Source organism: Ostrea edulis, chromosome 6 (genome assembly GCF_947568905.1).
Source record: "Ostrea edulis chromosome 6, xbOstEdul1.1, whole genome shotgun sequence".
NCBI classification, from domain to species: Eukaryota; Metazoa; Mollusca; class Bivalvia; order Ostreida; family Ostreidae; genus Ostrea; species Ostrea edulis.
Genome location: NC_079169.1, coordinates 72,816,512 through 72,831,448, shown reverse-complemented (window position 1 = coordinate 72,831,448; position 14,937 = coordinate 72,816,512). Strand labels below are relative to the sequence as shown.

At 35.2% G+C, this 14,937-nt stretch overlaps 1 protein-coding gene and 1 long non-coding RNA gene across 6 annotated transcripts in view; both read left to right on the top strand.

The window, feature by feature from the left end:
- Positions 1–891: 891 nt before the first annotated feature.
- On the top strand, positions 892–4,024 carry LOC125647543 (uncharacterized). The gene is made up of 3 exons (XR_008796011.1): positions 892–1,110; positions 1,319–1,394; positions 2,771–4,024. It is a non-coding gene; the product is annotated as an uncharacterized LOC125647543 (long non-coding RNA).
- A 3,392-nt stretch (positions 4,025–7,416) lies between these two features.
- The window catches only part of LOC125646110 (protein Mpv17-like), a 30,055-nt gene continuing 22,534 nt past the window's right edge, over positions 7,417–14,937 (top strand). For 2 of the 5 annotated variants that reach the window (XM_048872261.2, XM_048872260.2), the window contains exons 1-2: positions 7,488–7,855; positions 9,531–9,640. In XM_048872261.2, coding sequence (XP_048728218.1) covers positions 7,783–7,855; positions 9,531–9,640 — 183 coding nt within the window. In that variant the 5' untranslated portion in view covers positions 7,488–7,782. Of the gene's footprint in view, positions 7,856–7,904; positions 8,039–9,530; positions 9,641–14,937 lie in introns of those variants that run through there. The other 3 variants (XM_048872259.2, XM_048872258.2, XM_048872262.2) reach the window with 3 other exon arrangements.

Sequence of the window (14,937 nt, the reverse complement as noted above, 5' to 3'; positions counted from 1 at the left end):
TTTTCCACCCATATTCACAGATAATTTCCAAGCTTGAAAATAGTGGTATAAGTTTTCTAAACATTTCTGTAACCCAGCTGTGGATTCTGATACAAGAATAAGGTCATCAGCAAAAAGCATGAAGTTAATACCAATTATGTCTAAATAAGCTGGATCTGTTGATACATTGTCAAAAGTAAATTGCAAGGTCATCAATAAAAATATTAAAAAGTTTATCGCTGAGTTTATCACCTTGTTTAACCCCTCGATTTGCTTCACTCATATGATTGTCGTTTTTACAAGAGTAATGAGTATTTGTATACATGTCATATAACAGTTTCAAAAAATGCCACCAATACCTTTTTATCATCATAAAATTATAATAATTTATAGGTTACAAAGAAATATAGAATTTATTTCACATCCCTGTATACATGTGAATATAATCACATGTCACATGATTTAAAACTATGTATCCATATATATATATGTGCATAAATACTCTAGAAACAACATCGTGATGGGTACTTTATGATCGTAACTGGGATTACATGTTGCACAAGCCTATCACCACTACTGTATGGAATCGGTAATTACCCGCCGTCGTCCTTCTATATTGTGCCTTAATCTTATCTGCTGATTGATATCATTTTACTGCACTTAATAAAATTAACTTCCTGCTTCATTCAGGATTGCAATATTCATAAAACTTCCAATTCACATAAAAGAATGATAAGCACGACCATTGTCACCCCGCCCTCTATTCAATCCAGTGCATTACCCAGGTAAAACTTGTAAAATCTGTTGATGCTTTAAAAAAGTTTGAATATATACATGTTCTGTATATTCAAAGATAAGAAATTAAAATAATAATAAATAAATATGTAAATGAAATAAAATCGTAAACCGGACACACTATCCAACCCGAGGAAACAAAAATATTAATTTCCCCCAATTGAGGCAGTACATAATTAGGCCAGGTATATCTTATCAATTACAAATAGGTATGTAATAATCAGTATTATCATTCAGCGAGGATTTGTATCATCGTGAACTACATCATTTCTAACGTCATCCAGTGAAACGGACAACCATACTTAGCAATGTAAACTACATTGTCTTATATCTCAGGTAATATTTTTAATCTGTACGTAGGTCTACTCTTGTTCTTTTAATATTTCCGGGTGTTTTCTCTGATTAAATGATTATAGAGTTATGCTAACATTACTTTTATTATTAGAATAAAAGAATTTCTAAAACCTCAATAATTTCCCACTTCTTCTGTCCTTTCCGTACTTGTATTGGACATACCTCTGATCTGAAACTTTTTTTTCTCTAGCATAAATGTTACTGTTTGGATTATTTCTCGCTATTGTGGTCCCATTGGGTGTTTCTGTGTGTGTGTACTTCACAAGGTAAGTCAATTCCAACATCTTACAATAAACTGCCTTGTTTGCCCACCACAACTTATAAAACGGGTACCTGTAAAGTGCGAAACGAAATCGAAACGAAATCTACCGAAACGAAACCCATCGAAACGAAACGAAACCTACCAAAACGAAACAGATTGTATAACCGAACTCTTTTAATTATAATAATTAAAAATGGTATTTTGGGCCTCTGTGAAAGTTACCACATATAAATAAAATTCACCTCCCCTTTGATATGGGCTTTCGGCTTGACTGATACAAAGTTTTAAAAGTTGGAGGGGGAGGATGAGTAAGCACAAAGTACATATCCGAAGTTGATTAAATACCATGTGCAATTAGTTTTGGATCCATAAATTTCAGACCGGAGGGTTACAGTCTCAGAGGTCTGGGGTCGCTGGCGTTGGATCCACCTTTGGGCATAGATACATTTTTTGAAGAAGCTGGTGTCTGAGAAAGTTGAAAGTAGAAAGAGGTATTAACCTCTTATTTGATCTCTAACTGCTGAGGTGCGAGTACTTTCAATAATGGAAAAAATTAAATAGTATACCATATTATATGAATGCAATTCGGTAAGATACAAATACATGTATTATTAAAAATTATTATTGATATGTAGTGAATCTAAAGATAACTATACATCTGGGGTGTTGCTAAGACAGGGGAATTGAAAACGGGACGGAAAACGGAATTTTTTATGCAATAATATCAGGAGGAGGTCAGCATTTTGTAAAATCAAAAGGCTTATACATATGAACAAGGGAAGCAGAAATTACAAAGAGAACGGGAGGACATATTCAGAATCCACCGTTTGATATACTACATATAAATACACAATATTCACATAAATACATAGATTTGTCTCTAGAGCAAAAAATACTGAAACATGTATCTATGCCCAAAGGCGGATCCAACGCCGGCGACCCCACCTCTCGTTTAGTGTGTCTCTCCAGACCTCTGACTTGTGAGACTGTAACTCTCCGTTCTGAAATTTATGGATCCGAAACTAATTGCACGTGGTATTTATTAACTTCGGATATGTTCTTTGTGCTTACCCCCCCCCCCCCCCTCCACCTTCCAACCTTTAAAACGCCGAAAACCTACATCAAAGGGGAGGCGAATTTTATCTATATGTGGTAACTTTCACTGGGGCCTAAGATACCATTTTAATCATTTTGATTAAAAGAGTTCGGTTATACAATCTGTTTCGTTTCGTTTCGGTAGGTTTCGTTTCGTTTCGGTGGGTTTCGTTTCGGTAGATTTTGTTTCGTTTCGCACTTTATAGGTACCCCTCATAAAACACCTGTCCGTCCGCCTAATAAACTTACAGATATAACGAATTCTTCTTTTTTTTTTCCTATCAGGAATCGGAGTAAATCAGTCCAAGAGAATGAATTACCGTCCTCATCAGCACTTGATCATCGAAACAACAAACGAACGACAAGACAAATGGCTCTTCCCAGTTTAAAAAATATGAAAGAAGACTTCTACGAATCGACAACATGCGAATATGGAGAACCGGAGTTTACCGTGAAAAAACAAAGCGATTTCAGAAGAGCTTCAGCTGCTCCGTCTTCAGTGTATACCTCCCCAGTCCCAACTCACGCCAATATCTCGCGAGATTCATCGTACGAATTGAGTACCCAAACAAATGAAACAGAACATATATATCGAGGACTTTTTGTCGAAAGCTTGGAGTTAACAGCCAGCACAAGGAGTGATCATGTTTATGCTGATGCAGATTAGATAATTTAGCCAGCCTTATCATAATCATTATTTCATTATTCCGCTAGAAATGTGTTTGTCTTCACTTATACTTGACATGGTATACAATGTATTTTCAATTAAGTTTAGTTTGACCAATCATTAAACTTGTATCATGTATTTATCACCAAACTTTGATGTACATGTAACACTTTATGTTTTCCTAAAATCTGGTGCGATAATAAATTCACGCTACAAGTTCCTGAGTTGACGCGGGTCAACAATTGTAAAGCCGCCAAATATAAATACTGCCAAAATATTTACATAACGTGGTTTGGAGGGGGTTTCTAATCACATAGATTAGCCTTCATTGGTCATCCTAGGTATGTTAATTGTTGGGGACTATTCGTAGTGCAAATTGGCTAACAATTTTAAGGTAATTCCACCCCTCTAGAAGTATAGATTGAATCTTATATTTGATTGTTGATTCTTCAAATGATATATCTTAGTAGCAAATAGATATGATAAAATAAGTATGTTGCGGTATTAATAATTCTTTTTATCAATTAGCACACATATACCTGTATCTACGTCAGAAAATTGCAATTTTCCTTAAGCAGCATTATCAAAAAAAACTGGTTGAAACGATAAAATAGTATTCATAACAATTTCATGAAACAGTTTCTTTAAAAAATATACAAAATGTTTGTGAAAAATAAAGGAAATCTATCACATAATGGATTAAATTTTAATGAAAACAGGGTTATTGCCCTTAGATTCAAAAATTGATTATTCACATATAACTTAGACTTTTGAAATATATGATTAACAAGATTTTTTACAATAACAATTGAAAAAGACTCCAACAAATGTTATGTTTCTGTCATGTATAAATCTTATTAAATTATTGACTTTACGAAATCTTATGACGTCACAAGAGGGTGGAACTACGTTAAGCTGAACAATGTTTTTATATACCGAATAATCATCATCAGCTCACCTGGATTCATTTATTAGATAAATCAACCCATTCATTCTCTCATTACATATTTTGATATTTTTTTCAAGAGATTATGTACGTAGATTCTGCGGAAGATGATTTGACAGGCTCGGTCCGATTTTTCGCCTACGAAAGCCAAGGCAAATGACAGAGGACAAAATGGGAACAATAAAGGCAGGCATATCTCCCTATATCCAGGCCTGGAGGTTATAAAACTGTAAATTCATTATTGCCATGCAAATGAACTTTGTGGCAAACAGTTCTGGTAATTGTTGCAAACAGTTCTGGCAAATGTTCGCAGCAAACAATTCTAGTAAGTTTGTGGCAAACAATTTTGGGAAATATACTTAGAATGAAGTATTTGGTTGAATCATGACAAAAGTATTTCGGAGTAGCGATAATCTGATTTTTTTTCATAGTCATTGATAATGAAACGTCATGCCCAAGTACACCTTCTTTTAAGAATTTGTCTAATTAATGTAAAATTGATATCATAGTTCATTGAATTGTAAAATGCAAGAGCGGTTAGTTTTCATTTCAAATATTGATTTGTGATCTCCAAATTTTGTAGAAACCACAGGCACATGGGCCCTTATTCACAAAACATCTTACGACTAAGCTGAAAAAAATAATTCTGTCTGATACTCAAATTCCGATCACAAGGCCGTAAGTACGTATTAAAGTTTTATAAACCATGGATGTACTTTACATATTAATTTTAAAAAATCTACAAGAAATGAAAATTAAGAATATTACAGTGTTCATAAATTTTGATCTTAGTCGTAAGATATTCTGTGAATAAGAACCCTGAAGCGTGGATATAAAGATCTTATGTACATACCCCCCTCTTCCCAATGATAAAACTAATGTAATTTATCCAACTAATTGACGACTTTAAAGGAGCGAGATTAAAAGTTCAGTGTTTAACAAAAAAAAACTAAATTCACAGTTTTCACCCCCCCCCCCCTCCCCTCTCCCTTAAAATTGAATAAATGTATGATGAATGTTGAAACTATTGATTGATTGTATCTTGTTTAACGTCCCTCTCTGTATACCTTTTCTACTGTTTGTTCACAAATAAAAGTGTACATTAAAACTATCAAATGTTCATTTATATAATGTGGGGAAAATGTGTAATTGTTTATTATAAAGCACTGTCCAATTTATCATTAATCTAGATTCATTTTAAATTTTTCACTTAATATGCATTCAGCTTATATAATTCAGTTTATTTAAGGAATGAAGATACTTTTGGCCTACTTTCTGCGATGTAACCTAACTTTTAAAATCCGCGAATATTGAGTGGCGAATCTAGAGGGAGGGTTCCGTGGGTCGGGAAATTTTGATTAAAAAGGGGTATAAATAACGCATTTTGAGGGTAGTCCCCCCCCCCCCCCCCCCTTGAAAACCAAAATCAATGGTAGACTTCTACTTGAGTATCATTTTATAAAAGTTTTATAACCTTCACTTTTGAGTATGAGAACGATTAAGAGCACAGAGTTCGAGTTTAAGTATTATGGAAACGTGCTCAAAAAGGTTTCATAACCTCCAGTGCCTGTCCATTATCTATTTATTGCATAATTTTCAAAGATTCATTTCTATTCGTGTACATTTTCGGTCGTAGAAGAATTATTTACGTCCATTATCAATTTTAAACTACGAATGCCCAATGGATCATTTAAAAAAATATTTTTAAAGGCGTAATATACGAATCAAAGGCGTCATTAAAAAAAATGCAGGCAAGATAGGGAACCCCTAGGACTATTTCAGACCTTTCTAGAAATTATTGAATATGGGTGATCTAGTGGAACAAAACTGATAAAGGAATATAGAACAACAAAGTCAAACATAGAACCCTTAAAAGGGGTCACATGGGCCATTTAAAAATAGTTCTTTCTCTCACAGAATGGACAGTTTGAGGTCTATATCCTACTTAAAACATTACATCTTTTGTTCTCAGAATGGACAGTCTCAGGCTACATGTAGGTAAACCCATTGACAATGATAATTATGAATAAAGCTATTTTTGAATAGTCTGACAATATAACCAGTCTTGCGTAGAAGTCTGGGGTTTTTGGGGTTTTTTTGTTCACTTATTGGACAGTGTCAGGTAAGTAGTCTTGTACTGCAGGTTTTATATTCACTCACTCTGTAGTACTGAGCCATATCAACATGTCGTCCTCTGATGGGGAGAGCATTTTCATTCCACAATCAAATTTTAATGAAAGTACTGCGAATATTATATCTTAATGAGTTTTATTTTCTGGATATGGAGGGTGAGAAAGTTATGGAGCCAAATTTTGATCTGAAAAGCATTGTGTTTTCGAATATTTGTATGAGGAAATAATTAATGCCAGCCAAAAGAACCCATTACGCTCATCTTGTGAAATGAAATCACATATAATATGAAAGCGGAAATAATTATTCAGAATTAGGATATGCTAATAAAGAAAAGATAAGAAAAAGCGTTGTGAAGAAGTTTCGGAATGTGCCTCTGGATCCAGCGAAATTCAAATACAGAATGGGAATAATTGTCCTTCAAATTTAAGTTTTGATGCGATATAATAATGGCCAATAGAAATAAAAGATTGTGAATCTTACGAGTTGAAGCAGAGAATTCTACTAAGGAGAAATACAATGTATCGTGGGTTTTTTTAAGTGTTTCAGTGAATTTTCCGATATCTGTGTCGATTCTCACTTGTAGGGAATTTGAAATTAAATTTGTATCTCTTTAACAAACATATTGTCTTTCTCTTATTTTCAGCCTACCTGAAGACGTCTAATAAAGTTATTGGGTAAATATCTGGCACTGTCCCACAGGCGCTTGTTTCATAAACATGGCAAGTTATACTATATAATAACACGTTATTATATAGTATAACCTGCCAAGTTTATGAAACAAGCACCTGTGCACTGTCCATTAAGTTGCCAATTACTGTCCATTATTTTAAAGAACGGACAGTATCTGTCCATTCTTAAAAATAATGGACAGCAATTGTCAACTTATTGGACACCTACAGGTCACAGGGGCTCGGTTGTCAGATATTGAAGTTTTGTATTATTTGTTCCCGAATAATAAATTGAAGTTTTGCATGATTTGTGTCCGAATAATGAATTATATAAATAAAATCCACCACCAAAATCCGCTTTTTTAGAGGTTTTAAAAAAGGTGTATCATGTGTACATTAATTTTTAATGTACACATGATACACCTTTTTTAAAACCTCTCTTGTAGCGAAGCGTAATACGCCCTCTGGTGAGAGATTGATGTGAAACACGTGGATTTGAGGGTAGTCCCGTTAATTTATTTTCGAAAGTGCCGCGTAGGGTGGTGTTTTTCTGGTCAAGTGTCGGCAGACGAGATAGGTAACATAGAACGTTTCTGACTGCGTTATTCGGCATCAATTCTGTAAACTGATTTTTAATGATTTTTTTTCCCTCTATAGTAATATATAGTGAAAATAATTACCGGTGTGATACCTTCACATGCCATTCCGCTAGCCTAACTAGTCACTGGATTATCTGTCCTTGACTTCCATCACTATCACCAGGAGCGCTTATAATCAAAGGTAGATAACCCACTTTCACAGTTGCTTGGGAAGCAGCCGCTCTGTTACGTGATGGAAAAATTCATATTCGGTTATACGTAAACAGCACTTTTTGAATGAGAAAATGGCAAATTTGCTACGGGGTTATCTCCGAATTTTGGAGAAGCATCCACTATTCACGATGTCAGCTACAACCGGTAAGTGTATTTTGCTTCAGTTTTACATCTATGGGCATCACGTGTAGGCTATGTACAGTGCAGTACAATACCAAAGACCCAGGCCGTACATGTACTGTAGCATAAGTTCTTGACCCAAATCAGGGAGAAAAATGGGAACCGCAGATATTGACATGCTTTAATTGAAGAGGCGTTGGGTAGCAGGTTGTACATGTACTCCTCCGCTTGTATATACACAAGTTTATTTTGAATTGATAAAATCTATGAAATTTAAGATTGAAATTCAGTGTCAGGTCTTGTGTTTTATTATGCATATATCAGGCATGTAGAATCAGGGTGTCTCGACCCCACTTTTTCTGAACAACGTATATTTTTCATTGTTTTTACTTGCAAAGTTATTTTTACTTGCAAAGATATTTTCACATGCAATTTAGTAAGCACCCCATTGTTATTGTAATAATAGAAGAATGAACTAAGGAATTGAACCCGATATAGTAAACATTTTTCCTGTTGGTTTGAGACCAATACACCAAAGGTGGTGGGACAGGAGGAAATGCATTTATTAGACAATCGTCTGGAACTGGTGAGGTACTTGACCAAATTACATGTTGTTGTATCAAATCATTGGTAATCAAATTGATTTGACCTCTACTGATGAAGGCATTTTCACCTGATAGTAGTTTGAGGTCACTTCTCAAAGGATAAAATGTGATGGACCACTCACTGACCAGGGTTAAAGATGATGTGCAATTAGGTTACCTGAATAAAAAGCTCATAAAAAATGTTTTTAACATGTATCTGCCTGTTGTAAACGTTTCACATTTTTGACTTCAGAAGAAACCTGAAATGAATCATGTCATCCTTAGTTGAAGGGGATCCAAGTTTGTTCAAATGAAAGGCCATATATGCCATCTTTCCCGGGTGAAAATAAGTGTTTTAAAAAGAAATCTCATTGATAAGTATTGATCAGTAAAATGAAGTGAAGATTCGAGTTTGTTCCCTCTGTGACCCTCAGATGAAATGGGAGCTACATTGTCATGGGTTTAAAGTTTTAAGTAATAGGTTAGTAAATTCTTTAAAAATCTTCTCAATAGCCACAAGGTTCAGCTTGATTGATTGTATCTTGTTTAATGTCTCTCGAGAATTTTTCACTCATATGGAGATGTCACCGAGACCGATGAAGGGCTTCAAATTTAGGCCTTTGCTTGGCACTTATGGCCATTGAGCAGTGAGGGTTCTTTAGCGTGCCACACCTACTGTGACACGGGACATCCGTTTTTAAGGTCATCTCCGACGACCCGTGACATTCACACCTGATGCTGAGCGTTAGGTGATGGAAATTTCACTACCTGTTTTAATGACTTAAGTCTGTCACTGCCGGGATTCGAACCCAGACCTCCCGCATGTGGGGCAAACGCTCTAACCGCTATGCATGCAACATCATATGTCATGTAGATTTTAGTATTTTCATTCTATGACCCATGGCCTGTCAGGCTAGGATGGGACCAAAACAGAGCTTAAAATTATCCCATGTCAACTTACAGTGTACATGTAGATGAAAAGCCCAGATATCAGAGTGAGCCATCTAGTGCAAGTTTAAAGTTTTTCATGGAAAAAAGCAACTACAGTGGACTGATTGTCCTGTTTTTGTCTGAAATTTGAAAGGACTACTAAACACTTCATCTTTCTTTTTTAGGTTCCCTCATGGCAACTGGAGATGCCATATCACAGCTTGTAGTGGAAAGAACAGGAAAGTTTGATGTTGTCAGAAATGGAAGGTTTCTGATTTTTGGTGTTTTTATTGGGGTAAGTATTGGTTAACTTATAATGAATTCTCTAAAAGACTAATTGGAGAATAAGGTTGTAAATGTATTTACAATAAGGAATGTTGCTTGTTGTGGCAACAAACAGATTTTCTATTTAATCAAACCAAATGGAAGCCTCAAGTGAGACCTGAACATGTTGTTTTTAAGGTAGTGATTGCAAGGAATCATGTGGTTTATTCCTGTAGTATCTAAAAAGAGACTATTTTCGTTTCCTATTCTGGAATACATCACACGCTTTAGAATCAGTAATGATGACAGATGATGGAAACAAAGACTTGTCAGATATAACCAGACACAGGGTAAAGTGAAAATATGTTTAGAAATATACAGGTAAAAATAAAATACAAATGAAAAACACCATTTGAAACACCTGTACCATTTATTACAGAAAGTCGGCAGGTTACTATGACAACCATACATCACAATTTCCTTGAAAACCATATATGATACTTTCATAATGGGTTACAGATACTGTCAACTATAAAATATTTAAAAATCAAAAAAATTCATAGATTCATTAATTTTCAATGACCCATGCAATCGCTACCTTAAGCCATACAATGTTACATGACAATTTTAATTTGAGTACTTCTGATTTTGAGTGAACAAGCAGCCTCGTCCTAACCGTAGGGTGACCATTTTAACTCTACTCAGCAAATCCTTTTCAAGAATGTGTTAACAACTGTTTGCATAACCTTTGACCCTCCTTCCACAATGGACTATTAGAATTTCTGAAATCCACCAGTTCAAAGGTTTTCCCACTAAAAATTCCTTTGGATTGATCAAATGTAATAGTACAATAACATTTCATTTTTGGACTGGTAAAATCTTTTCTGGCTGGGTAATCTTGCAAACAAAGAAACTAATGTACACAATTTCATTGTTTCTCACTTTTAGCAAAAAGCGGTGGACATTAATTTGGGTCAATCTGTCCATCTGTCTACACCTTCATTTCCCGACTATATGTCTGAAAATACTTACCTTTCATTCAGTAACTCCCTATTACTTTAAGAAGAACGTTATTATACCCCCCGCAACAGGTTGTGGGGGGGGGGGGGGGTATACTGGAATCGGGTTGTCCGTCTGTCCGTCCATCTGTAGACGCAATGGTTTCTGGGCTCTAAAGTGTTATCCTTTCCACCTACAGTCACCATATCATACATATGGACTACCCATGGGATGAAGATGTTCCCTATCGATTTTGGGGTCAAAAGGTCAAAGGTCACACGCACTGGACATCGAAGTAGCAATATGGTTTCCGGGCTCTAAAGTGTTATCCTTTCCACCTACAGTCACCATATCATACATATGGACTACCCATGGGATGAAGATGTTCCCTATCGATTTTGGGGTCAAAAGGTCAAAGGTCACGTGCACTGGACATCGAAGTAGCAATATGGTTCGATTTGTCATGCCATTTGTTTTTTACACTCAGAAAAGAGGTAGTTTATACCTATTACCAACACCCTTTGGGAGATTGGGGTAAGCGGGGGGTATTCTTAGTGAGCATTGCTCACAGTACCTCTTGTTGATTTTGAGGTCAGACGGTCAAAGTTCAAAAATTTGTATATTACATAAAATGGCTTCTAGATGATAACTAGTTTTCTCCAAGCTTGTACAATGAAATTTCATCTGTACTCGGATATAAAGTATCCGAATGTAATATAGCCCTTTTTTATGTACAGTGCACAGGCAATTATAATCTCTTGGGTTCGAATTTACTACTCCTTGATAGTAAATTTGAACCCAAGCGATATAATTGCCTGTGGTACAGTGTAGTATGGCCTATACAGTAGCTCTCATTTGGTACTGTTACATAATTACACCTATGATAATCCTGATACCTGGTTTCACACCTCGTCCGAGGTCATCTTTTCTGGACTTTCTTCCGTAACAGATTCATGTCCAGCGTTGAAATTTGGTCACAATTTCTCCCTCAAGAAGTGTAAGAGTGAGGTTGCATTTCAGCAAATTTAGTCACAATTTCAGCTGTATTAGTGTACCTTGACCTACTTTAGGGCTAAAAGTAGATAAGAGAGTTTTCCAAATTTTTGTTTGTTATGGATTGCCCTGAAATGTAGTCACAACCTTCCTCTCAGAGAAATACAGATTCCGTTTGAATTTCAGCTTAATTGGTGCACCTTAATCTACTCAAGGGCTAAAAGTAGGTCAAATAGTTTCCTGGACTTTTTCTTATTATGGATATAGGTATTCCACTGAAATTTTGTTATTACCTAAACATACTTGTGATTTGGACAGATGTATGGATTACTTTCGGTCTCCGGTTACAACAAATACCAATTATTTAAAGGTCAACTGAAACGAAATATAACTTTTTCTATATTTTAAGTATGTATTTGCTTCAATCATCTGTAAAAACATTAAAGGAATGGTATTTTCTTACTAGATATATTTGAAAAACGAACTTTGAGAATCATTTCATTTGACCTTTAAAGGAAGTTTACTGTAAGTTAGTGTGGTTCCCTTCCAGCAATTCCATTCGCACACTCTTTATGTGAATATTCAATGTAAAGAGTATGTGAACAGAATTGTGGGAAAGGGACCAGACTAAAGTCAGCATAGGAATTATTTCCATTTCATTGAAAATCACGATAATTGATGCTAAACAATAACAAAAAGACTACTAAAATAAAAGAAATCTTCTTCAGACTTGTATTTGTCTTTTGAGATAAGATTTATATATAAGTGTAATAACATAACAAATATTTGAATAAATACCAAAGAATCATAAGTTAACAAACAAATAATTCAGGCTTCCTGTCAGTGACTAGACTAAATGTTATAACTACAGTTAATTCTCGATTTATCGCCACTCACTCAATTCATCGCCATTTTGGTTATAACACCGCATTTTTCTAATTCGTGGGAGCCAATGTTCATGGGTAAGCAAAATGATGCAGGTTCATGGGGACGAAATTTCATGGGTAAGCGATATGATGTCATTAGGAGAGATAATTCTACTTGATTAAAAAAATGTTCGAGGACATGTAAATTCGTGGGTAAGAGTGACCCACAAAATCCACGAACATCAATCCCCCACGAACAATGGTGATTCCACAGTAATTTCTCAAAATTGCAGAAAATCAGACATACAAATACTATGTATTATAAGATCATCACTTTATAAAACTTTGGGAGGAGTTAGTCGGACATATCATATATAATACCACCATGTAATATTAAATTTCAAATAAAGGATTTAATCTCCTGCAAGAGAGATCAAATGGCTCAAAATTTGCATTATGGTCTAGAGTGACCTACAAAGTTTTAAGCATGGTATGTGACCAAGAAATAACAATAAAAGCAGAAATAATAGACAGAAAAACAGACATTGCTGTACCATTATATGTTCTGTCTAAAGACGGGTACCTATATAAGAACTGGGATCAGTCATATAAACCCAGCAATAATCAGCAGCCACATTCATTGACTATAAATTGATGACAGTATTGGAACACATGCTTTGAAACTTTCGTTTTAAAGAAATGAAATATCAAACAATAGATACTCTCTGTATTAGACTTGAAGAAAATGAATAGATTATATGTATCAGTACAGGGATTTATTGAATATCTTTTAGCTAACTGTTAAGGGTGCCTTTTCCCCATTTGACAAATGAATATTTCCCCGGCTTCCTTGGGCAAAAATTTCCATTCAGTTGTAAAAACTTCACAAAATTGTATGAGAATTTCAACAAAAATCATTTAAATTATATATTCATGTTATTTTCGATAATTATCAGTCTTACAATATTGATGATAATCAGTAATCAATCAATTTATATTCCTGTTTTGAGATATATTATAATCTGAGGATGTCCCCCCACCCCAGGAAGATCATGATTGCATTCTCCAAAATTCCCCTTAAATATGATGTGGGCAGTGACATTTAAAAGCCTGCAGTAATTATGTATTTTACCTCTAACTTCGATAAGAATTCATAACAGCAATCAACCGTTGAACCCATTTATGGGAATGTGTTATGCCACATTGATAGTTAGCAATTAGGAGCATAGACTGGAACACATCATTTTGTGAAAATGTGAATAGAATAAGATCTGCAGGTATATATTATATTGTGTAAGTGGAACTTTAAGCATGACCGAATTTAAAGATGAATCAGTGATTTTCAGGTATTCAGTTTTAGGTAGGGTTTGATTTTAATGATAAAACTACAGGTAAAATCAATAGGTTAGTATATATATATAGCAGTATGGATTCTTAATCCCAGCAGCTGTGTCAAACCCAAGATGTGTATAAGTACACTTGGTAGTAAATGTTGAGATGTCATTTCTTGGATATTGTATATCACCATAAAACATTATTATGCCCCCCTTCAAAGAAGAGGGGCATATTGCTTTGCACCTGTCGGTCGGTCAGTATGTCCGTCGGTCGGTAGACCACATGTTGTCCACTCAATATCTTGAGAACCATTCACTTGATTGTAATGATATTTCATATGTGGGTTGGTTATGAGTAGAAGAGGTCCCCTATTGTTTTTCAGGTCAAAAGGTCAAGGGTCAATCTACTCTGGACATAGGAAGATATTGTCTGCTCAATATCTTTAGAACCCTCTGCTTGACAGACATCAAACTTGATACATTGGTACATCCTAAGGAGTAGATGACCTCTATTGATTTTGAATTGACATGTTCAAAGGTCAAACTGGACATAGGAATATACTGACCATTCAATGTCTAGAGAACCCTTTGCTTGATAGACATCAAACTTGGTTCACTGGTACATGTTCAGGAGAAGATGACCCCTATTGATTTTGAGGCCACATGGTTAAAGGTCAAGGGTCAAACTGGACATAGGAATATACTATCCGCTCAATATCTTGAGAACCCTTTGCTTGACAGTCATCAAACTTATTACACTGGTACATGTTCAGGAGAAGATGACCCCTATGGATATTGAGATCACATGGTCAAAGGTCATGGGTCAAACTAAACATAGGAATATACTGACCACTCAATATCTTGAGAACCCTTTGCTTGACAGACATCAAACTTGGTACACTGGTACATGTTCAGGAGGAGATGACCCTATTGATTTTGAAGTCACATGGTCAAAGGTCAAGGGTTAAACTTGATATAGTAATATATTGTTTCCTATATTTTAAGAATTAATTGCTTGATTGACACCAAACTTGGTACACTGGTACAGCATAAGGAGTAGATTACCCCTATTGATTTTTAGGTCACATAGTCAATCCACTCTTGACATTGGAAAATATTGTCTGCTTAATATTTTG